The 24,416-nt window shown below is 34.4% G+C and overlaps 2 protein-coding genes across 10 annotated transcripts in view; both read left to right on the top strand.

Moving 5' to 3' along the window:
• The window catches only part of PPM1B (protein phosphatase, Mg2+/Mn2+ dependent 1B), a 92,326-nt gene extending 75,077 nt beyond the window's left edge, over window positions 1-17,249 (top strand). For 2 of the 8 annotated variants that reach the window (XM_070572768.1, XM_008515176.2), the window contains exon 6: window positions 2,689-4,451. In XM_070572768.1, coding sequence (XP_070428869.1) covers window positions 2,689-2,718 — 30 coding nt within the window. In that variant the 3' untranslated portion in view covers window positions 2,719-4,451. Of the gene's footprint in view, window positions 1-804; window positions 4,452-12,359; window positions 12,405-13,111 lie in introns of those variants that run through there. The other 6 variants (XM_008515174.2, XM_008515173.2, XM_070572769.1 and 3 more) reach the window with 4 other exon arrangements.
• A 4,097-nt stretch (window positions 17,250-21,346) lies between these two features.
• Window positions 21,347-24,416, top strand: part of SLC3A1 (solute carrier family 3 member 1) — a 47,979-nt gene continuing 44,909 nt past the window's right edge. The window contains exons 1-3 of one of the 2 annotated variants that reach the window (XM_008515179.2): window positions 21,347-22,951; window positions 23,049-23,119; window positions 23,228-23,248. The gene's annotated coding sequence lies outside the window, so the exon portion shown is untranslated. The remainder of the gene's footprint in view (window positions 22,952-23,048; window positions 23,120-23,227; window positions 23,249-24,416) is intronic. The other variant, XM_070572765.1, reaches the window with a different exon arrangement.

Below are 24,416 nucleotides of genomic sequence, written 5' to 3'. Positions count from 1 at the left end.
AGAACACAGGACATGGCTCTGTACTCCTTAATGTATCACCTCAGGAAGCACATAATGTAAGGTTGTCTTGCTTTTAGTCTGTCAGCATAACTGTGGTCAGCTTCAATGTTAGAGCTTGTTCTGCTAACAATATTGAGTAGCTACTATTGCAGAAACTTGCAGATTTTTCAAAATTTAATGAAATGTAAAAGGATTGAGTAGTTTACTATTCATATCTTATTATAGTGTTTAATGTTTTTCTCTAGAGATATTTTAATTAAAATATTTAAAGACAAAAAGTAAATAAAATTTTTATCCACGAAAGCTTTAAAATTTTCCCCCAAATCCAGTTTAAATTTATATAGTTTTATATTTTGTATCTCCTCTCCTACCTGTCATTCAGCAGAGATGAAGAAACTAATGATCTGATGGCCTGCTTTTCTGTCCTTTCCTGTCGCTTTAAACACTAATTTTCTTTTGTACTAAATCGTTGTAGCCAATTATTGTCTTTATAAGTTAGTTTTAGGAAATGCTTGTGTTTTTGTTGAATTCTAATAGAGTAAATTTCAGATTAAATTTCAAATGACAATGTGAAATAAGACAAACTAGTTAATGGTAATTTGCTAAAAATAACTTGAGGTATTTCAATTGGAAGTTTTTATTAATTGACACAAGTAAGACTTGATACTTGTTTAATGAAATGTTCTCATGCTTAGACTATATTCCTCATGGTAGAGAAATGAGTGTTTTGCTGTGATATGTTATGAAATACATGTGATATCCTAGTTTGTCTACTGACACTGGGGTCTTGAATCTTAAAAAAAGGCCTCCGATGAAGCAGAGGAAAGTGGATCACAGGGGAAATTGGTGGAAGCTCTCAGGCAAATGAGAATTAATCATAGGGGAAACTACCGACAACTTCTGGAGGAGATGCTGACTAGTTACAGGCTAGCTAAAGTAGAGGGAGAAGAAAGCCCTGCTGAACCAGCTGCCACAGCTACTACTTCGAACAGTGATGCTGGAAGCCCAGTGACAATGCAGGAAAGCCATACTGAATCAAAAAGTGATCTTGCTGAATTAGACAGCTCTAATGAAGATGCAGGGACAAAGATGAGTGATGAAAAAATATGACTTTACTTTGTGGTAATATTTTTGTGATCTTTGATTTGATGGTTTTTACTTAGGAAGTGTAATGTATGCATTTATTATAACCGTTTTGTTAATTGAATCTTGGTAAACTAGTTTTACTATATTCACATAGCCTTGTTTTTTAAGAAGGCCTTTGCATACACCTTTATCAGATAGCTTAAAAGTAACTATTTATAGTACTTTGAATTTAACAAAATGATATGTCATTTCATATTGTATGCCAGAAATGAGGCTACTAGTTATTAAAGTCAGTAGTTAAATTCATACTGGATAGGATTAGAGATTCCTGATTAGTGAGATTACATTATATTGTGGAAAAACTTGTTAATGTAGAATTATTACCGCTTCACATTATTTTACATATTAGCACACTCATAATTAGTTTTGTAATAAATTTATGTTTTCTTTAGTAATTTTAGTTCTTCAAAGAATGGCAGATGCTGACCTGTATTTTTCTTCAAGGATGATAATTTGTGTGTTCTTTGACTTGTTTATATTTTACATCTCTGTAGTTTTATTTTTAGAAGTTCTGAGATATTGGATGTGTGGTTATTTTTCCTTTCTCTGTATTCTTTATGAAACATAATTTTTGAAAAACCTATGTATTATTCATACAGCTTTGGTTTGTATATTCTGTATAGCATAACTACATACATCAAAATGTATGTCAACCAAGTGTTTAGAATGAAATTATAAGTGTTTAAGTCCAAATAAAGCATGTGATGTGGAATAATCTATGCATGTTGTACTTATTTTTAAGTTAATTTTTTTTAAACTACCAGGTTTGGTATCTCGGAAAAGTACCCATTAGAAATTCATTTGTATTTAGAAAACTTTTGGCTTGGCTTTTTTCATTTTAACTAAAAGGAAAAACTTTTGAGAAGTCTTGCTTATTCAAAGTAAATCTATTCTATTTATTATCCTCTTTTTGTGGTACAAAATATTAATCTTTGGACACACGTAGACATGTCAGAGAATTGCCATGATAAGCATATTAAAGATTGCAAGACTGTCAACTTTACTATAAGTATTCATCAGATATTAGTAAATTACAGAATTACAGAATGTTTTAAATAGTGGCAGTTGTGAGTTTTGTTTTTGTTAAAATGGGTTTTTTAAATGCAGATGACTATTAGTCACATGGGAAAATATTTTTTAAAACAATTGTGAATATAGAACATTAGCTTTTCTTCTTCATGTTTACATTTATCATGTGTCTAAAGTTACTTGAGGTACTGTGAGTTGAAACTTTGGCGTCTTCGAATGTAGCTGATGTTTTGATCTATTTTTCCAATGCCAGAATATTTTTAAGTGGTTTGAGAAAGAGGAAGGCATTTGGTGGAGAGGGGAGAAAAAACCCAACCGGTTGTCTATCTATATTAGATAGATCCATGTGTGTGCACACAATATACAATACACACACTTCTCTGTAAAAGTACCTTTTCAAACAAAGAAAGGAAGGTAATTTGTTCATTTAATTTTGTTTTCTTTGAAATTCAATCCAACCTGGAAGTGGTATAGGTAAATAATAATTATATTCTTCCTTTTCTCTTCCTGTAGGGTGCTGGAGATCTAGAAGACCCATGGTAGCCTTATAAACCTTCTAAAATGCTTTTGATTCTGAAAATTGGGGGAAAAAACTTTTAATCACAATTTTCTTCAATACAAGGGAAAAATATTCTTGTGGATTCCCAACGTTTTGTGATATGAGCAGAAAATCATTAGCATTTCCCATCATTTGTTCATATTTGTGTTTTCTGATAATTGCCACTTGTAGCATTGCCTGTACTACAGTATTTTTCGCCAACCTCAGGCATACTGGTTACACCTGTATTGAACTTTTGGCCCTAGAAACCAATGGAGTTATTTCACCACAAATAACAAATGTGCCTGAGGTGCATGGGAATATAGTTAGCTGTACTCTGAAGATACATTATGGTTTTTTGTTTTTGTTTTTGTTTTTTTAAACAAGACACACAACATATAAGCATGTAAGAGTAAAGAATTGTATGAGATGTTCCTTTTTCCAGTTCACCAAGTTGGAAGCCTTTTGCAGCTCTGTGGCTTGAAATTTCCTTTGAGCAATTTACTATAGGATATATATTTATTATTAATTGTTATTTAATTTTTTTCCAATTTTACCTGTATTACCAGACTAGGTTCTCCAATAATGTCCAAATTGTAATGTTGCCTGCTTCAAGATAAAGTGTATTTGGCAATAATATTATAAACCCTTACAAATTTTATGCATGTATCTACTACATCCTTTAACTCTCACTAGAAAATCTTTGAAACCAAATGGATTAATTTATGGCTATTTATAATTTGCTTTGACATCTCACTGCTGCAAATTTTTTTAAATGATGAGATTTGCCTTTATAATGTAAATTGTGATTTTTCTTTTACATGTGGGTTTCTATAGTTTTAATTTTTCAGCTTTTAAGATACAAGTTTTGTGTAATTTGGTAAAATTTTTAATTGTTTATGTTATTTTAAAAGCTCAGAATATCACATTGAAATGACTATAAATACATTTAAAATTATCTATTTTAGATCTAAGGAAATATTACAGAGATATTTTCATGGGTTCAGTAACCTTTCATTTTATAACATTGGGCACGGTACAGAGTGGCTGTCACATAAGGTACTTGAAGATTATTAGTTTAATTCTATTTTTACAATAACTTTGAGTTCTTGAATTCTTTTGAGTTTTGCATGTATCCAATTAATGCTGAACATGAAGAGTAAAATATTTATCTAAAAGAAGCTATGGGGTAGGAGAAGCAATGAATGTATCCATTTGTACATGGTTTACGTGTTGTGGATGCTCTGTAAACATTTTCCTATGTGTTTAAATTGTGTTTCAGCAGGATGTAATTGCCCTTGTGTGTAGTTAAAATGAGTCATCATCTGGTCCTGTGTGAAATGGAATTCATGGTATTTTCTGTAACATTTTCCTGAAGCTGTTTCTGGAGAGCCACACATTTGAATACAGACAGCTTTCCTGATCATTTGATTTATTGTGCACCTGATTTTTGGTCTAAAAGGAATTATTGCCACAATATATTTTATTTATTCTTTAGATTTTAGCCTTGTAAGTTAAAGTGCTTTACATGATGATGTTAAAAGCTCTTTGTCCCTTTACTGGGTTTGAGGGTTGTTAAAAGATAGGGAATGAAGAATGCAAAGTGGTTTATTGTTTAAACTGTCCACTCTGATCCAACCCTGTACTGACAGCACCTTTCCAGTATGATGTTGTGATGTTTCATACAGTGCAGTGAACATAACCAACTTGTTACCTAAATAAAGAATTGAGAAAAACAGTGTGACATATTACTATTTGGTATGATTTTTAAAAATACAAGTCCAGTTTTGAATGTTACTTTAAACACTTTATATAGTTAGACTATTTATTGTGAAATTTCTTGTACAGAACCATGCAGGTGAATTGTAATTCCAAGGAGGAATTAACCAAACTGGATAGGACAATACTAATTACCCCTCCTCCACTCCAAAAACATTCTTTATACCACTTTAAAAAATCTTTTTCAAGAGGTTTAGTAGCCCTTGAAGTACAAATAACGTGTCAGTTAGCAAAGGAAAACCTATATTCAAAGTTTACTAATCTGAATTCTCTAGTCCAGCTGTTCTCAAATATTTTGGTATCAGGATCCATTTATATTCTTAAAAAAATCAAAGATCCCAAAGAACTTTTGCTTTTTGGTTACATCTATTGAAATTTTATTGTATTAGAAATTAAAACCAAGAAATTTTACCTATTCATTAAAAGAATAAAACCATTACCTATTAACATAAATAGCATTGTTTTATGAAATAATTATTTTTTGAATCTGAAAAATTCAGTGTGAAAGGTATCTCTGGTTTTCTTTTTTGTAAATCCTTTAATGTTGGGCTGGATTATCATATCTGCTTCTGCATTTGATCTTGTTGCAATTTGGCACTTTGACGTATATGAAGAAATATGGCCTCACACAAATATGTATTTAGAAAAGAATAATAGCTTCAGATAATTGTGAATATTCCTCTTTGATACATTATCAGAACGTCATAACTGGTAGTTTCCTGAAGGTTAGTTCCGATGCGGAATCTGAAACTTTATCAGTCAGTTTTGTACTCTGTTACGTTGCAGTCCGTTTGGTCTACCTTGTAGTTCGAATGGATCTACTTTTGCATGACTTTGTAACATTGCACATTGGTCATTTGGAAAATACAAGCTCATTGGATTATGCAGTTCTTTAGAATATAGACATGTTATTACGCAATGTTTAAAATTTTTTTTCTTGATGTAACTGATCTTATCAAAAGAGTCTTAAGTGTTGGGAAGCTGTCAAGCTCACAGTGATGGATACAGATTTTTCAAAATTCTAATTTTCACTTGAAAGGTGAAATTTTGTCATTGTCAACAAATATTGTCAGTTGTTTTCCTTAAGTGACAAGCTTCCTTCATTTATTTTAGAGAAAATGTCGCTGAATAACTATAGTCTGTCAGTCATTCTTTCAAGTAAAAGTGGTGTTTTATGAAAAGTGGCTAGTTCAGCACATGTCTCAAATAATAGCATGAGAGACAGCCATCACACTTCACCATGCTGTGGAACCAGTACTTGCCATTTCACCAGAGAGGATATTAAAAAGATGTGCACTCTGGGATAGAGGTGTAATAAAATTAATTTTTTATTGCCTAATCAAGGACGTTGTTAACTGAAACTGGCTTTTCCTCCCTTTTTTCCCCTCTGTGAGTGCGGCAGTAAAGATACAATAACCACTAATTAGTTTGGTGCCCCATCTTGATTTGTGCTAAGGTGCCTGCAGTTTTACCCACCTTTTCTTTTGCTCAACTAGTGCACATGTCAAGATGTTGAAAAAGAATAAGTACTAGTAATGTTAAGAAAATAGTTTTGATTTTGTGGGCCTCTTTGAAAGGCTCTCTGGGACCCCTAGACTTTCAGAATGGCTGCCCCTGTCCTTGGGACAGCTTTTTAGGGCGTTCATTTATTCCAGATATCACAGTATAATAGTAAAGGGATCTTAAGACATATAGCTCTGACATCAGATTTACTTAGGGGGAGATATGGGAGCTTGTGCTCACTGTTAGACTGAAACTGAGAAAGCAAGAGGAATAAGGTGGAATCTTTCACATTGTACTTTTTTCTCCCAGAAAATTTCTATGGTGTGTTTCAACTTGGGAAACTCATGAATTAAGGTTAAACATAACAATACAGTTTGATTTTTGCATGGCATATATTCAGATCATTTTAATTTTTTAAAAATGTCCTCAATTACTATGGATTTGTGTTATTTCTTTGAAAGGTCTCACACTTTTATGCTGAATTTTTAAATTCATGTTTTAAATAAAATACTTTTACCATGACTGAGATGTCACGTCAGATTGGCCAGATAAAGACAAGACTTTTCTTTTTTAATGACGATTAAGTGGATCAGGGCTTTATGCTGAAGTTTTATTGTTAGGTTTTTCAGTTTTCTAAACATTGATCAGGGTTGGGGGGAGTTACCATGGAGGTGTAAGAAAAAGTAAAAGGCAGTCATAATTTCTGTCACATGTTTCTTTCCCAATTCTGAGGCTTGGTAATTATAATATTTGCTTAAGATATTCATTACTTGAGTTTTTGGTTTTAAATGTGTTTGGTAGCCAAAAGTGACAGCAACTGTGATTTCTCCGTAAGTCCTTTCTTACGTCAGTTTTATTTTCAGATGTGTGGGATTCACTTGGGTTTTGATGATGTCTTTTGATAGTGCGATCAGGCTCTCGCCAACCAGCTAACTAGACCCTGAGTCCTCATAAGAAACTGTAGCAAAATTAAAAACATCTTAAAAGATGAAGTTTGCCAATATACAAGGCGTTAACATACCTATCTAAAAGCTTAGTTTCTTTGGTCTCCTTTATTACTTAATGTAGCAGATACTGAAACATCAAGTTGCATATTTTCTGATATTTATTTTTAAAATATCTCCTTTTGAAGGAGAAACAATCTAAACAAGAAATGTTTTCCAGCTTCTGCACCATAAGTTTATTAACCTGAGTACAGTTTATGACCAAGAGTCATCATTTCTTAATGCTGAATATAGAAATACTTTATGAGTTGCACTGTCATTGATAAAAATTGTAGTGAATTGGTCTTCCTATATGAAAATGAAGCTGCTGCCAGGCCCTTTGAGGTCCTTTATTTCTAGCCAGGCTTCAAAATGCCTTCTAATAACAAGGGAAGCAGTATCGGTTGGTGAGAAATGTTTCTATAATAGGATTAGCCCAGCATTTGAGCCAGAAATTAGAGCCTCAGTAGTTTATATTCCAAACTAAGCTACCTAAAATATTTGATGGCATGAGACCATACATAAATAATTATTTTGACATTATGCACCAAGTTTTTGTTTCCAAACAACAAATTAGTCATGTAGAAAACAAATTGTGTGTTTTCTAAAACCTTTGAAAGTACACTATTGACTGTCAATATATGTTGCTTGAGTTAAACTGAGTTTTGATTTGGCTTCAGTTATTGAAATTAATCTGAAGATGTCCATTAAATTTCTTTTGCTAGCCAAATCTTATTCTTGTCTTGAGTTTAGATTGCATTTTTAAATGACATCTCAAATTCACATTTCCTTTTCCTAATTGCCTTTATTTGTATTTAGAAATTAGTCTGGTTCAATAAGAGGGAGTATTTGATAAAGATTTTAGAACATGTTTTGGGTAGCTAAATAGTATTTAGTGAAAAATAATGGGTTTTTTTTCACATATTAAACATAATGCACAACATGCAGAAAATCTGTTGTATCTGTAAGATAGTCAAATGCTAAGGTAGTAATCTTGACCAGAATTTAAGTTATGATTTCATCTCAAAGCAATTGTGAGAGTTACTTGCTTTTGCAAATAAATTCTTAGTGGGCATTATAACAATTCACATTGTCATTTTTTATACATTTTTTACAAGATTTTTTTCTATTGAACTCTGGGAATTGTTCTGTGGCATTATAACAATTCACATTGTCATTTTTTATACATTTTTTACAAGATTTTTTTCTATTGAACTCTGGGAATTGTTCTGTGAGCCTTAGTGAAAATACTAAGCAAGTGTTTATTGCCCATTGTCTTGGTGACCTATGTATGTTATCTTGTGGTCTGGAAGTAAGACAGGGTAGCTGCTAATACAGAATAAGTTGCTTTTCAGGCAGCATCACCTCGCCACCAATACTCACTTGTTAGTTTTCCTGGCCATGGTAACTTCTCCCCCTTATTTTCAGTTTTAGTTTTATTCTACCTGGCAAACACTTCTGTTAACTGTGCACATCATTCCCCACTCAGACGTAGCCAGTAGCCATACTTGTCTAATTCAGGAGTGAGGGGGCCATAATCTTGGTGTTAGGAGGTTAGTTATTATTTCTTCTCTCTCTTAGCATTCACACTATAGCAGGGCACTAAAGAACCATAACTTATATATAGGTAGAATCAAAGGTTTGGGATTCTTTTTCCTTGACTAATAAGCCCTAGTTTATAATGTTGGCAACAGTGATTTCTTTAGTGATTAAATCTGTACAACAAATGTATTCTTTCCTTCTTCCCATTCAATATCCACCTGTAATGAAAATACCTGGGCATATATTTGAGGTGCAGAGGACTAGTACAATCCAAGAATTATTCTAATGTATGGATCTGATACCTCCTTTCCATCTCCCGGATTGTTTGCACTTATTCTGAGCTGTGCACTAACTATGAAGAGGTGGTTTTGCTTCATTTGTAAGTCTTTAAGACATGAGATTCATGAGATTTTGCTTATGAATAAGGTTTTTATAAGTAAATTGACAACAGTATAAGGTTTATTTTAAATATTTATATTTAATGTTCACTATTAAAGTTGATCTTAGGTAAGACTGGTTATAATTATTATGGCACTTTGACGCTATTGAAGCATACTCTTGAACTGAAAGCTACTGAATTTAATTATGTTCTTTACGAACCTGCAAAGCTTTTCATGAAGAGGTCACGTTTTAAAATTATGTATACCTAGAAATAAGCTAATAGTCTTAAGACTTCTCATGTAGTTCAAACTCTGTCTATAATGTTATAATTACCAGACGGAGTTAACCAGCGTACCAGCTGTCTACCTCAGAGCAGTTCTGGTTTTTTCTGTGTTGCCTATTGGGATTCCATCCAAGATTTCGTTTGACTAAAGGTTTTTTGACTTTGAAAAGTTTGAAAATCACTTGGCTCAGAGAGTGTGTATGTGAATAGGCAGATGAAACTAGAAAGTTACTCTTTTACAAGAAAAGAAACTTAGTAAGTTAACAGTGCTGAGCTATGAGCCATATTGACAGGTTTTGTTTTGGTGATCTTCCCAAGTATCATGATTTAGTTATATTTAGGAGGTGGGGAAGGGGCAGTGGGCTTGGAACAAGAGTCAGACATCACCTGCCCTAGAGATCAGTCACCCAGCACCCCTCCCCTGCACTCCTCCTGCTGTGTTGAGTTCGTTTTGATTTTGCAGGGGGTATTGTGGGGAGGAAAGAGTGTTATTCCCAGCCTCAGGTTTCAGTTTATCTGCTCATGTTATTCCCTCTACATCCCCCTCTTCTATAAAACAAGCTAAAGGTTAAACAAATTTAAAAAACAAACTGGTATAGTATTCCTTTGTGTGATTACACCATAAAGTATTTATCCATTTCCACACTGAGGGATATTTAGATTATTTGCAACTTCTTACTGTTAAAAAACTGATGCAATGAACGTCTGGGCTTGTGTCCCTTGAGCACACATACTAGTGTTTCTCTAGTATTTGCCTAGAAATAAAATTACTGGGTTGTAGGGTGCGCATATCTTCAAGTTAATCTTTTAAACTGTAGTGAGGTACCACATTAATCCTGCTGACTGCTCTCCTTCCCCTACAAGGCTGGACCAGTAACAGTGCCCTGCCATGCTATGTTGGAGCCTGAGGCAAAAGGAAAATTCAGTAATAATGATTCTGTCTTTATTGCAAATTTTGATATTTTGGTCATGGTTTATGCATTAATTTTGATTCTTTTAAATGTTGCATTAAAATGTTTATCTTGATTACTGAATTTTTTGGCACCCCTTATATTTTGTCCCCAAGGCAAGTGTGCCTCACTTGCATCACCATAGTCCCAGTTGGTAAGTATGTAAATTCCTGGGCCTGATTTAAGGCAGATGTTACCACAGGGGGATAACTCAACCTACTAGTATCCTTTAGCATAAAACAGTTTTCTCTGCACCACGTAGTGAAATGGAGGAAGGCTGGGCTAAGAAGAAAATCCTGTGCTCCAGAAGTAGCTAACTGCTACTGGCTTTGTTCCTTAGGCAGTGAGCCATCTTTAAATGCTTTGAAAACTTAGTGCTGAGAGAATCCTCAAGGTCCAAAAGGATGTTGTTTTGTAGAAGCTTAAAGCTCCAAAATTTATCCCAAAATGCACTTTTCATGTTTCCATATCTTTGAAGTTGAGAAACATCTTAGGTCAATGGTGTCTTACAGTTGCTGTTGGCTAGGCAGCTGTCATGGCATAGTTGCACCAATGTGGTCATAGCTATTCATATTTCACATAATTGGATTTTGTACACTGTTGGGACTACATGTATTAAGTTTAAATGCTGTTTAAAGTGTCTTCAAAATGATTACACTGATTTAACATAGAAGGAAAGTTACTGTGTAAGCAAAACAGAAATGACAAGATTTTTTTTAAAGTCTAAAAAACCTATCACAAAGGTATAAATCTTTTATTAAAGCATTGTTTCATAGTTTATTTGGCATCATTTTTTCTTAGTCACACATAATTATGACATTTTTTATGTCATATGACAATTTATACATGCATAGTATGTATAAAGTATGCATAGAGGGGCCGGCCCCGTGGCCGAGTGGTTAAGTTCACACACTCTGCTTCGGCAGCTGAGGGTTCGGATCCTGGGCGCGGACATGGCACCCCTCATTAGGCCATGTTGAGGCGGCATCCCACACACCACAACTAGCAGGACTCACAGTTAAAATATACAACTATGTACTGGGGGGATTTGGGGAGAAAAAAGCAGGAAAAAGAAACATTGGCAACAGTTGTTAGCTCAGGTGCCAATCTTTAAAAAAAAAAAAAGCATAGAAATAATACACATCAATTTAGGACAGTGGTTACTTTTTCAGAAGCATTGGGAAGTGAGATTTTTATTTTCTCCACCCTCAAAAATAAAAATATCAAAATGATAACATCTGTTACATATGGGTAGTAGGTAAGGGTGTATTATATTCTTTTCTGTAATTTTCTTATGTTTGAATTTTTTATAAAATTTTGAATGAAAGAATAAAATACAGAGACTAAATGAAGTGGCCCTGAATTGCCTTCCAGGAAGAGGGTACCAATTTATAATCCCAACAGTATACAAAAATGCCCTTGTTTTCTGCTTTCTCGCCAGTGTTGTACATTGCCAATCTTGTGGGTAAAATACTGTATGATATTTTCTTGATTTGATTCTCAATTATTTCATTACTAGTGAGGTTAAACATTTTTTTCTCATATTTTCGCTAATTATATGTCTTTTATTAAAGCCTGTTCACATGTTGCTTATTTTCTATTAACACATTTATCATTTTTCATATTGATTTGTGAGAGCTCTTTATATTTTTAGGAAATTAACCATTATTTTGTCACATGTCCCGAATTCCCCAGTTCACCACTTGCCTTTCAATACTCTTTGTTTGTTTAAATAAGAACGTTGAGGGATGGGACTAAGAACAAAGCACATCTAGCAATAATGAAATGGCTTAATTTTTTAAAAACTACAAGCTCAATAGCATGTGGATTCCCCCCTCCCCGCCTCAGATCCTATGTCATGCTACTCTGTTTCTGTGCTTTTTCTTACACAATAACATTTTGTTTCTGTGCCAGCTTTCCCTACAGACAGAATAGACTTTCTACTCACTATGATTGGAGAGGCTCTAGAGAGAGCTAAGATGCTCTGATCTGAAGAGTGTTGGATACCTCTTCTTGGTCAAAAATACTTGCTTTCACCCTTTCATATAGTGTTTTAAGTCAAAAATAGTGGAGTTTATTTTTTGTTTTACTTTTTAAAAAATATTGAAGTAAAATTTGTATACAGTAAACTGCAAAGATCTTAGGTGTTTAATTTGATGAATTTTGAGAAGTGTCTTGGTTTTTTACATTCAAAAGTTTTAGAATTTTGTCATTTTCTTTAACAGTTTCCACCTTCAGTTGTATACATAGACAATCTTTTCACATTCTGAGTAAGTAAATATTTACATACATTTTCTTTTATGACTTTGGCCTTTTTTATTATAAATATATAAGTGGAACTTATTTGGGTATTACTACAGGGCAAAAATCTAATGTAATATTTTCCATTATCCCCTCACACCAGCTAATACATAAGCCAGTCTTTTCTCATTTATTTGAAAATGCCCTTTTACTATATATTTTTGTATGTGCTTGTATTTTTATGGGCATTCTGTTTCATTGCTTTGTATTGTGTATTAGTATGACATCTTCATTATCATAGTTTTATTATACATTTTATTATCTGGTAGGGAAAGGGCTCCCTTATTAGTCTACATTAACAGAAATTGAATGTTTATTCTTCCAGACGAACTTTTGAATAATTTGGCCAAGATTTCCCTGCTGAATAAAAATCCTGTTAATGTTGAGTTGTTATATGTGTAGATTAATTTGGGGGTCATTGAACTCTTTAGCAGAGATGAGTTCCATTCTAGGAAAATTCTACATCTTTCTGTTTATATAAATGAGTGTTTTTTAATGCCCCCAGTAAAGTTTTGTAGTTTTCTCCATATATGTTCTATATTTCTTAAGTTAATTCCTTATTATTTTATATTTATTACTGCTGTTATGAACTGTTTTTCCTCCAATATATTTTTAATTCATACTTTTTAGTAGGTAACTGACTGAATCACTTACAAAAAATCGTTTCAATTTCTAGCATTTCCACCAGATGGCAGTCTTGGGCACGTCCATTTGTAAACCCGCTGAGAGCTCTGGTGACAAGAAAGGCAGTGGCTGGCAGACCTTCCAAGTCCCTAAAAGTACAAGGACAAAAAGGTTTTTTCGTAAGCCTGAAAGACAAATGAACCCAGCATTATGTAATTATAGTATTTATGCTGCTATTAACCTTTAATCTTACAGCCCCTTAGTGGAGGCAGAGAAGCACTGTCACTGTGCCCTTCAAAGTCATGCTTTTCTTTGTCTATATAATAAACACCTGTGGCTTCTTGGCAGTAATTTTGGTTTTATTCCAGGGACTCTCATGGTTAAAGGCAGGCTTTAATCTGTCATTATTGTTTCCTTTCTCCTGAAAGCACCATTTAAATCAAGTTACTGGATTTCTAAATGTTTGTGTAAGAGCATCTTGTGACCCTGGTTTTTAAGATGCCCAGATCTCTTCTGAAGTGAGCTGTGGTGTTTATAGTTAATGTAAAGTGAAGTAGGTTTGTAACTGGCTTGTTCTACATGAATACAAATCTCAATAACCCTCTTAAAGTAGACACTTTGCTTAATTTAGATGACTTCAAAGATACATGTTTAGAAATATAGAAGGTAGTGAATTTCTTTATCATAGAAGGAATCTACTCAAGTGTTCTCTCATAGATACTTTTCCCAGTGGCCACACAATAGTACTTTGGGACAATATCACATCACCTGGGTAGCTCCCCTCTTGTACCTTTTATTATAATTCCATTTGTTAATTTACTTTTGTATAATCAGGAAGCGGTAAATGGCTGTAACTGTGCACATTCCTTCTAAGAGATTATATTTCCACTCTGAGATTGAAAGGTACAAAAAATATGGTAAGAAAAAAGGGACACATCTTTGGTCCTTGATCAGAAAGGTATACCAAGGTTAATTCTTGCTTTTCCAAAGAAAATTGATAAAAATATTCTAGGAGATAATATAGTAAAAATTTTGACAGTAAGTGATTTCCTTTAGAGAAAACCATGGAAAAGTTTCCTTTCGTTTTTTTGATCTCTGGATAATTCCATGGTGTAGTTATGTGGAATAACGAATTTCTTTAGTGTGTTGCATGGATTTATTCATATTTTGTATAATCTCTGAGAATGAATGTTGAAATGGACTTCGGGAATCTTGGCAATATAGTAATTATGACTGGAGCTTGCTTGTAGTGTACTGAGACACCTTTAACTGACAAAATTGTAATTGGTTAGAGTTAGGTTCACGCCACACATTGCTGGATAGTTAGGGGAAACCTAAATTGTATAAATAAAACCATAAGTTAAATGCACCTGGAAGACTGGCTATATAAAATTATCTTTGAAAAGGAAGAAGTTCCTTTCTAATAACCCATGTTTGTATTGGGGGGGTGTGGGTGTGGGTGTGTACACACACATATAAATACATATATATACAAATATAGATAGAATTTTTATATCTCTATTTTTATATATAATTTTTTTAGGGCTTTGGGCTTTTTCAGGGTGGGATATGTATGAATCTGCTGAATAAGACAGAATGATCCCTATTATAGTATAACAGTGTACTACACTATACTAGTGAAACGTCTTTCACCATCAAAAATTTACACGTCCGTGCTGATTGCTTTAACGCTAGTGGAAACTACATTTTCTAGACTGATTTCACATCAAAAAGCCACACACACATTTCAATTATATCTCAGTAAAACTGGGGGCCGGCGGAGCAACACACACACAAATGTTTGTCCCTTTGAGAGATAAAAGTGGCCAGTAAAGCAAACTGAATGGTTTGTAGTTTTTCATCCTCCAAAGTTTCAACATAGCCGTAGTTCTAAAGAATTGTCAGTTGTGTGTTCTTCAAAGATAGAGTAATAAATTGTATAGCTGAACAGATCTTTATACTTTTGGAATCTCAAAGTTGGAGAAAACCTGAATACCAGATGGTCCTTTAGCAGCCTCTAGTCTGACTCTTCGGGGACCAGAATCTACTTCCACCTTTGGGCAGCTCTGCCATCCTAGTTGGTTCTCTGTTTCTTCCCTTCATTTGTCTTATTAACTCTTGGGGCCAGACATTTAACTACCGTATTGTGATGACTCCCAGTATCTTCTCCTTCCTATCCCCAGTCAATTCACTCATCATATATCGTGGCTTCAGTTGTCTTTACCATCCAAGACCCTTTTCTCCAAATGCTCTGGTTTTCTCTATCTTTCTTAAAGTATACGACCCAGAACTGAACATTTATAGGTAGCAAAACTGTCATGTCCTTTGTTCTAGTTAATATTCTTCTTCTGTATAACATCCAGATATTGGACTAGCTTTTCTGACACCCACATGATATTGTTGGAGTCCTTTGAGGTTTTTTCCTGCTGTTAAGCATTCTTGCCCCATCCTGCACTTGTGCGGTTGGTGTTTTGTTTAACCTAGTTTGCAGGACCTTCCTTTATTCTTATGAAGTTTTCTTGTGTTGGATTCATTAACCTATTGAGATGTTTTTGGATTCGTCCAAGATAGATTTGCTGTCTTTTTCTTTCTGATCACTCCAAAGTTTGATATGTAAATCTATATTGAATGAAACAAGCCTGAGGACAACAGCCTGTAGAAGGCCTCAGAAACTTCTCTTCAGCGTGATATGAATTGACCACTGACCGTATTAATCAACACCCTTTAGGTAAGAATTTCAGCGATTAACTGGTCCATCTATCTGCCCATTTGTCCCCAGAGTTATCTGTAAGGATATCATAGGATCTTACATTCCTTGCTGAAGTCTTGCATTTCCCTAATGTTAGTTGAGTAACTGCCCCAAAAGTTCATGAAGTTAAGTCAAATCTGCTGATTCAGAGTGAACTGTGTTCTTTCCTAAAGGCTTAAAAAACATTATCATTATAATAAGGGTCTATTCTAGGGCCTTTCCTGGGACCAGTATCAAATTTTCACCATCTTTTACCTCTTCCCAAAGTTGGAATGGCAGTCACCCTTTCTGACGTTGTGGCCAGTGCACTACTCCACACTTCTGTAATAACTTACAGTGGGCCACCCAGAAATATTCTTAGATTTTCAGTATATTTTGTTTTCAGCATAAAATAGGAAACAAAGTTCTTATTGGCCCTATCACTTCTATGTAAGTCAACTTATTTGAAATTTTCACTTTGACCCTATTCCTATAGGTACATGAAAATTTCTGGTGTTTATTTATGTTTATGGTGGTTTTTTGCATCATTTATGCATTTCTGAAATTCTGAACATTCTTGCATTCTTACATTTCTTCCTGTGCAAACTGTTAGTTTCTTGTTTTTGTTATTTTTTTTAGGTACATCTCCCTTTTTTATTCTGCATGTATGTGATTCTTCAGTAAACAAATATTTTAAAAAATAACCCAAATGCATTAAAAAAGTATTAAAACTACAGCTTGGCTGACAGCCTATGGCCAAGTGCAGCATGTAGACTGGGAAGAGCAAAACAGTGCCACATGCAGAAGGATGCTATTCACATCAAAGGCTGTGGGGACTTATCATATCACAAGTTTCCGGCAAGTAGCAGGAAAGTGTTCTTACTAAAAAAATTAGTATAGTTATATTGCAACAAATATCTGACAGGTGGAAGTAAAATGATTCCAGAAAGGAGTGCTTTGGGGAGAGTTTTTTTAAATTGCCAAAGATGCCAAACGGGCTAGTGGCAGCCCTGGAGCCTTGTGTTTGCTCTGAGAAAGGAGACAATGTAGCTTCTCTCTTTACATTCTTCCCTATGTGTATTATATCCTCTTTCCCTTAAAAAACGGGAGAAGGCGGCACTTGGAGGAGTGTGGCAGGGGAATTGAGCTGCATGTCGGCAATCATAAAGGACCGGCTTTGAGTTTCTAGCCTTGAGTTCAGACTTCTTGGAAGGGCCTCTCTGTTACACACTCTGGATGCCCTTTTATCTCATTTTCTTGACTTCCTCAGTAACTAGGGCTCCAAGAATCGCAAGTAAGAAAGAAAGAATGGAAAGGAAGAGACTGCCCCAGGTGTAGACAGATTTGTAAATTTCTGCAGATATATGTATTATATATAATGTATATATAGATAGTATATTTATTTTTTGCACATTTCTGTATGTATGCTCTGCTTAAATAAAAATTTATTTTTAAAAAAGAACCTTGATTGATGCAATAGACTTCACATGTATTTATTTATATTCATATGAAGTTTTTATTAATAGAACATATGAAAATAGTTGAATAGATGTGGTGGGTATTCTTTGCATAGTATGAACTAACATGCAGGTTACATGTCTCATGAAAACCCAGTTTCAGGGTAGTGGAGGAGAAAGGGGAACCTTAAAGAGATAAGCGGCATTTTAATCAGGGTAAGCTAAACTGCTGTAACAACCAACCAAACCTCTAATGGTTCAAGCAATAGAATTTTTTTCTTGCTCACGTATAGACCAGGATGGGTGTTCCAGGTAAGTGTGCTTCTCTCTTCTATGTGGTGATTCAAGTATGAGATTTTTTCCATCTTGTAGCTGCATCATCACCCAGGGCCTTGTCATCTGTGTCCAAACAGCAGAAGGGGAAAGGGAGCAAGGAAAAGGTACCCCTGCTCCTGAAAAGTCTCACTAAATTTAAGGGGGATTGAAACCATACAAGGTGTATTCTCTGACCACAGTGGAATTAACCTAGAAATCAATAACAGAAAGATAAGAACAACACATTTTTAAATAGTCCATGTGCCAAAGAATAAATTACAAGAGAAATTAGAAAATATCTTGAACAGAATGAAAATGAAAATCACAACATACCAAAGTTTGTGGGCTGCAGTTAAGGCAATACTTCGAGGGAAATTTATAGCTTTAAACACTTATGTTAGAAAGAATGTAAGGTCTCAAATTAATTAACTTTCCAACTTAAGTACTTGCAAATCCAAGAAAGGAAGGAAACAGTAAGGATAACAGAAATGAATGAAATAGAAAACTGAAAATCAAAATATCAAATCAAAAGCTGGCTCTTTGAAAATATCAATAAAATTGATAAGCTTTAACCAGACTGATAGGAAAAAACAAACTCAGGAATTATCAATATCAGAAATGAAAGGGGCCATATCACCATGGATCCTACAGACATTAAAAGAAAAGAATCATGAAAAATTTTATGCCAATGAAATTGATACCTTAGAGGAAACATTTGAAAATCAATCAATGTAATTAAACACTGGGAGTCAAAAAAGAAAACCATATCATCTCATTTCATTCAGAAAAAGCATTTGACAAAATTCAGGACCCATTTGTGATAGAAAACCTCAGCAAACTACAAATAAAAGAGAACTTGCTCAACCTGATAAAGGGTAATTACGTAACACCTAAACCTAACATCATCCTTAATGGCAATAGACTGAATACTTCCTCTCTAATGCACTGAACAAAGCAAGAATGTCTGTTCTCACCACTTGTATTCAATATTGACTGGAGATTTTAGCCAGTGCAACAAGACAAAAAAGGAAATAAAAAACATACAAATTAGAAAGAAAGACACATAAAACTGTCTTTATTTGCAGATGACATGATTGTGTAAGTCGAAAATGATAAGGAATCTATAAGATACTGCAGTTAATAAGCTTAGCAAGGTTCTAGGATACAAGGTCAATTTACCAAAATATTTTGATTTCTATATATGAAGAGCAACCAATTGAAAATCGAAAAAATCAATAACATTTACAATAGCATCAAATACCATGAAACACTTGGAGATAAATTTAATGAAATGTGTGCAAGACCTGAACATGGAAAACTACAAGCCATTTTGAGAGAAATCAAAGAAGATCTAAAATGAAGAGAGAGACCATGTTCTTGGATGAAAGATTCAATATGGTTAAGATGTCAATTATCCCCAAATTGATTTATAGATTAAAGGAAACCCTAATCAAAGTGCTTAGCAGCCATTTTTTGATAGAATTTGACAAACTGAGTCTAAAATTTATGTAGAAATGCAAATGGACCTAGAATAGTCAAAACAACTTTGATAAGAGGATGAAGCTGTAGGATTCCTACCTACCTGATTGCAAGAAACACTATAAAGCTACAGTAATTAAGATAATGTGCTTTTGGTGTCAGGCTATATGTGTATCAGTGGAACACAATAGAGAGTCCAGAAATAGATTGTGCAACTATGGTCACTTGATTTTTCACAAAGCTAACACAGTAATTCAAGGGGGAAAGGAAAGTCTTTTCAACAAATGGTTCTAGAACAAACGCATAGCTATATTGCAAAAAAAAAACAAGCTTGACTCCCTTATCTCATGCCACACAAAGATCAACTTGAAATGAATCACAGACTTAAGTGTAAGAGCTAAAACTAAAATTTCTAGATGAAAACATTGGAGTAACTTTGGGTTGGGCAAAGCTCGGATAAGAATTACAAACTTCTCTTCAATAGACACTGTTAAGAAAATGAAAAGTCAAGCTTAGGCAAAGCATACCTGATAAAGGACTTGTGTTTGTGATAGACAAATTTTAAAAATGGATAGAATATTGAAAAATTGAGCATTTCACCAAAGATATACAAATGGCGAATAAGCGCCAGTGCTCAAAGTGATTAGTCGTTGAGGAAATGCAGATTGTAGTACCAGGACGGAAGTTACAAAGACTGGCATTTCCAATTGTCAGCAATAATGTGGAGCAAAGGGAACACTCGCATGCTGCTCATGGGAAGGTAAAAAGGTCCAACTACTTTAGAAAACAGTTGGGCAGTTTCTTAAAAACTTAAATATTACACTAACTTTATGACCCAGCACTTCCACTCCTCAGTATTTACTCAAGAGAAATGAAAACATATGTCCACATAAAAATCTACGTGAATGTTTATAAGAGCTTTATTTGTGATAGTCCAAGATTGGAAACACTCTGCTAGTCCATCAACTGGTGAAAAGATAAACCACATCCATACAATGAATGCTATTTAGCAATAATAAAAAGGAACAAACTACTTATTCAGGCAACAACATGGGTGAACCTCAAAAGCATTATGCTAAATGAAAGAAGATAGACACAAAGACTACATACTGTCTGATTCCATTTACCTGAAATTTGAGAAAAGGCAAAATTACAGTGAGCAGATAAGTTGTTGCCAGGGGCGGGGTCTAACAGGAGGGGATTGACTACAAAAGGGCATGAGGGAACTTTTAGGAGTGATGGAACTGTTGTCATGATTGTGATGGTGGTGACATAACTGTATCCATTTGTCAAAACTCATCAAGTTATACACCTAAATTAAGTGGTCAGTACGTATTTTATACCTAATTAATCTGAATAGAAGACAAAAAATCGTGTTAATGTAGATTTGGGTTTATTCTTTCTTTCAAATCTGTTTTATGTTTAAGAATTTTTCATGTTAATACATTTCAAAAGATATGAACTTGAGATGAAATTCATGAGATAAGAATACTCCAAATTTTCTGCCCTGAGTTACTTTTCACATGGGCCCCTCTATGTGACCTGCTTAGGGTAAGTATCACCAGGGATTTATGTATTTATTTAGTAGTTTTGTGTATCTATGAATGTATTTATTACCTAATTAAATAATAGTTTTCTTGAGCAGCTGCTGGGATCTGCTGGGATGATGGTAGGTTGGAGTGAGAAGGAAGCTTTGCTAAATAATCCATTTATATGGGCTGAATTATATGATATTGATGGCTATAAATTGATCAAGGCCACTTTATTATGGAATCCCATCTGCTACCCTCCCACAACAATCAGGAAGACTTAGTAATAGAACATGACTTTAAAATCTGGTAAAAGTAAAAAAAAAAAAGTCTTGTAAAAGTGATTAAAATTTTATTGAAATAGAGCTACAGAAAATGCCCATAGTTGATTTTCTCTTTTCAAGAGCCACGGTTTTGGACGTTTTAGAACAGTCCCTTTTGCATGACATCCTCACTAACGCCACATTGCCAAAGCCAAAAACACTTTTACTTACTGCTTGTAAGGAAGAGAGTTTTATTTATTTTAAAACAAATTTTAAAATTTTAATTATGACTTTCATTTTTACATCTCCTTAAACTTAGGAAAGTGGGCCTCTACCTTTCAAGCAAAGACAGTTGCCTTTCTGGTAAAAAGGTGTATGGGCTTAGGGTGACATCCTCTGAGCCTTTTTGGAGTGATAACTTTTTTGGTAATGATCCACTGACATATTTAGTTATTGCTCTTTATTCTGTAGATCAAGGATCAACACACTTTGTCTCTAAAGGGCCAGAGAGTAAATATTTTAGGCTTTGAGGGCCGTGTGATCTCTGTCTCTCAACTCTTCTGTTGTGGCAAGCAGCCACATAAACAAATGAAAGTGGCTGTGTTCCAATAAAACTTTATTTACAGAAACATGTATTGGGCTGGATTTGACCTGGGACAAAGTTTGCTGATCCTTCCTGTAGATTATAGACACTCCCCAGAACAAATCTGCTACTTGTTGTGACAAAGTATATTTGTATAGTCAAATAACGTGGGTACTTCTGTGAAGAGAACTAATAACTGCATGATAATGACGGGGTTCAGGACATGCTACCCCAAAATATGGCACCTTGGCATGTTGAATATTTCAAGCTGAAGGAATTTGAGAAATGGCATGGGCCACCTTACTGATCTTCCCCTGAAGCAGGTCATAAAACCCTCTTGTGAGAGGTTTATGCCCTCCCTGTACCAGGAGAAAGGGACCATCCTTATCTCCAAAGACAAAGGGACACAGAGGGGATGTGAATGACTTTTAGCTTGGCTGAGTTTCCCCAGTTTACTAGTTACCTCATACCCTATGTCCTATTTTATCTTTCCACAACTCTCCACTCTTCATCAAACCTAGCGTAAAAGCACTTGGGCTTAACCATTTCCTCGGTCTTCATTTCCTTATGAAATCTCCCATGTCACATAAAACTTACATTAAATGAATTTTTATGCTTTTCTGTTCTTAATCCGTCTTTTGTTACAGCAGTGTCAGTTGAGAACATAGAAGGGTAGAGGAAAAGGATATTATTCCTCCTCTACAATAATAAAGTGTGCATTGCAAAGGCTTCATATCAGAAAATCAGCATATGCATATTTGGGGATTCTGCATGATTAACTCGTGTACAAAGATCTCCAATTTCTGGAAAATATGAAGATAATTGTCAAGATAGCTTACAAAATATTTCACATATTTGACCATGACTTGGCTCGATAAAGTGTACTTTAGTGACAAGTGTAGAATTCAGAGAGTAGGTTTTACTTTTACTTTGTTTCTTCTTCTATAAGATTATAGAATCTTTTTTATGTTTAGCAGGTAACCAAAGATGACCACTACTCTTGTTAAAACATTCCAACAACCAAATTCACTCCTGTTGAAGACTTAGTTCCATAATTTCTCATTTTTGGTTGTAAGGAGTAGATAAGGACATGACTAGCATCTATGACTAGAAGGTATACAATTTGTGGTTCTCCCCATATTTAGATCATTTCCCCTGATTTAAAGCAGTTAGAAATTAAGGACTTCCAAATGATAAATTATGATTCAAGTAAAGATACTATCATTAAATAGAGCCTAGAAGAGCTAAGAGTCTTTGTCCTCATGGTCTTATCATTCCAATCAAACAAATATTTTAAAAAGTGGAAAAAGAGGAAATAGAAAAAGGATATGATGGTAGACATTATTATGCTCTGCTGCTTCTGTTCTCTTCCTACTCGGTGTTTACTATCAAAGAGAACTAATATTTATTTCTTATTTAGTGAGAGAAGTTTCCAGCTGCCTCTAGAGATAACTGAGGATAGAAAAATTAGCTCCAAGCAGATCATTCTTGTTTTGTGAAGAATAATTTGAGAAGTTCCCTTTAGTTCCGTAAACGTAGTGAGTAGACCCCATTGTCCTGATACTTAGTACTTAATAATAATGGTTATTATAATAATTATAATGTTAACAATGGCGATTTTTATCAATGACATAGGCCTCACTGAGTGAAGCTCTTTGCTGGGGAGGAAGCTGACCAATCTTTACAAGAGGAGCCTGTTACCACTGGTAGGTGGTTTGTATACGCTACTTAATTAAATTTTTAAAATTTATTTTTAATTCAATTTTACTTGTTTAATTAAAATAAATTAGAATCTTAAAATGTGTTTTATTTAGTCCTCACAGCAACTCTATGAAGTAAGTGTAACAGATGAAAAAGCTGAGATCCATCCAAAGAGGTTGAATAATTTGCCCAAGACTTTGAAGCTTAGAGCTTGCTGATCTGGGATTCAAATCCATGTCTATTGGCCCAAGACTTTCCCATCTGACTATGAAGATGAATTACATGAAATTGTAACTCTACCAGCAAGAAGAATGCAGAGCACTGGCTATGCCACTAAAGCATGAGACAATGAGCAAGTCAGATAGTCTTTCTGCATCTTAATTTCTTCTCCTGTAAATAGAAGAGATTAGATTATCAATGGCTCCCCAACATCAGAATTTGAATCAAAGTTTGCACTTGTCCATCACAAAATTAGAAAAGTCAGGACAGCATAGTTTTCCCATAAAGCTACCATTTCTTCTACTTAAAGAATTGTCCTTTGATCTAAGAGTATGTTCTTCAAGCATGTTTTGGTGTTGCAGTGTCCTTCATATAATAAGATATTGAAACTAGATTATTTTTTAATATCCTTATTAAGCAAAATAAAATGTTGGTACCGTATTTTAGTTTCCAATTTTTTTTGGAATTTTCCTTGCTTATAAAATCCCAAAGTTTGGGAATCCTTGTTCTAATTACACACAAACTAGTAGGTCAAATATTTATTGTTTAAGCCACAGATTTTTTTTTAATTAAAAAACAAATGGGGGGACTGGCCCCGTGGCCGAGTGGTTAAGTTCACACGCTCTGCTTCAGTGGCCCAGGGTTTCGCGGGTTCGGATCCTGGGTGCAGACATGGCACAGCTCATCAGGCCACGCTGAGGCGGCGTCTCACATGCCACAACTAAAAGCACCCACAACTAAAATATGTAACTATGTAATGGGGGGATTTGGGGAGAAAAAGCAGGAAAAAAAAATTGGCAGCTGTTGTTAGCTAAGGTGTCAATCTTTAAAAAAAAAATTTTTTTTTTAGTTTAAAGGACTCTGGTATATAGATAAAGCCTGGTGTAGAGAGAAGCTAAAACTTCAGAAAGAGCGAAGACAGAGTATTATACAGTCACACATGGGCCCTTTAAATCATTAGGGATGTGTTGTACAGATCCTCTCAATCAAACATGGCTTTGAAATAATTGCCCACATATAAAATTTGGGAAATTTTACATATTAATACAGATTTCCAGCTTCTCTGGAAAAAATAGATGTGTC

Source organism: Equus przewalskii, chromosome 14, assembly GCF_037783145.1.
Source record: "Equus przewalskii isolate Varuska chromosome 14, EquPr2, whole genome shotgun sequence".
Taxonomy (NCBI): Eukaryota; Metazoa; Chordata; class Mammalia; order Perissodactyla; family Equidae; genus Equus; species Equus przewalskii.
Note: the sequence above shows the minus strand (reverse complement) of the source record. Positions and strands in the feature narration are given on the sequence as shown.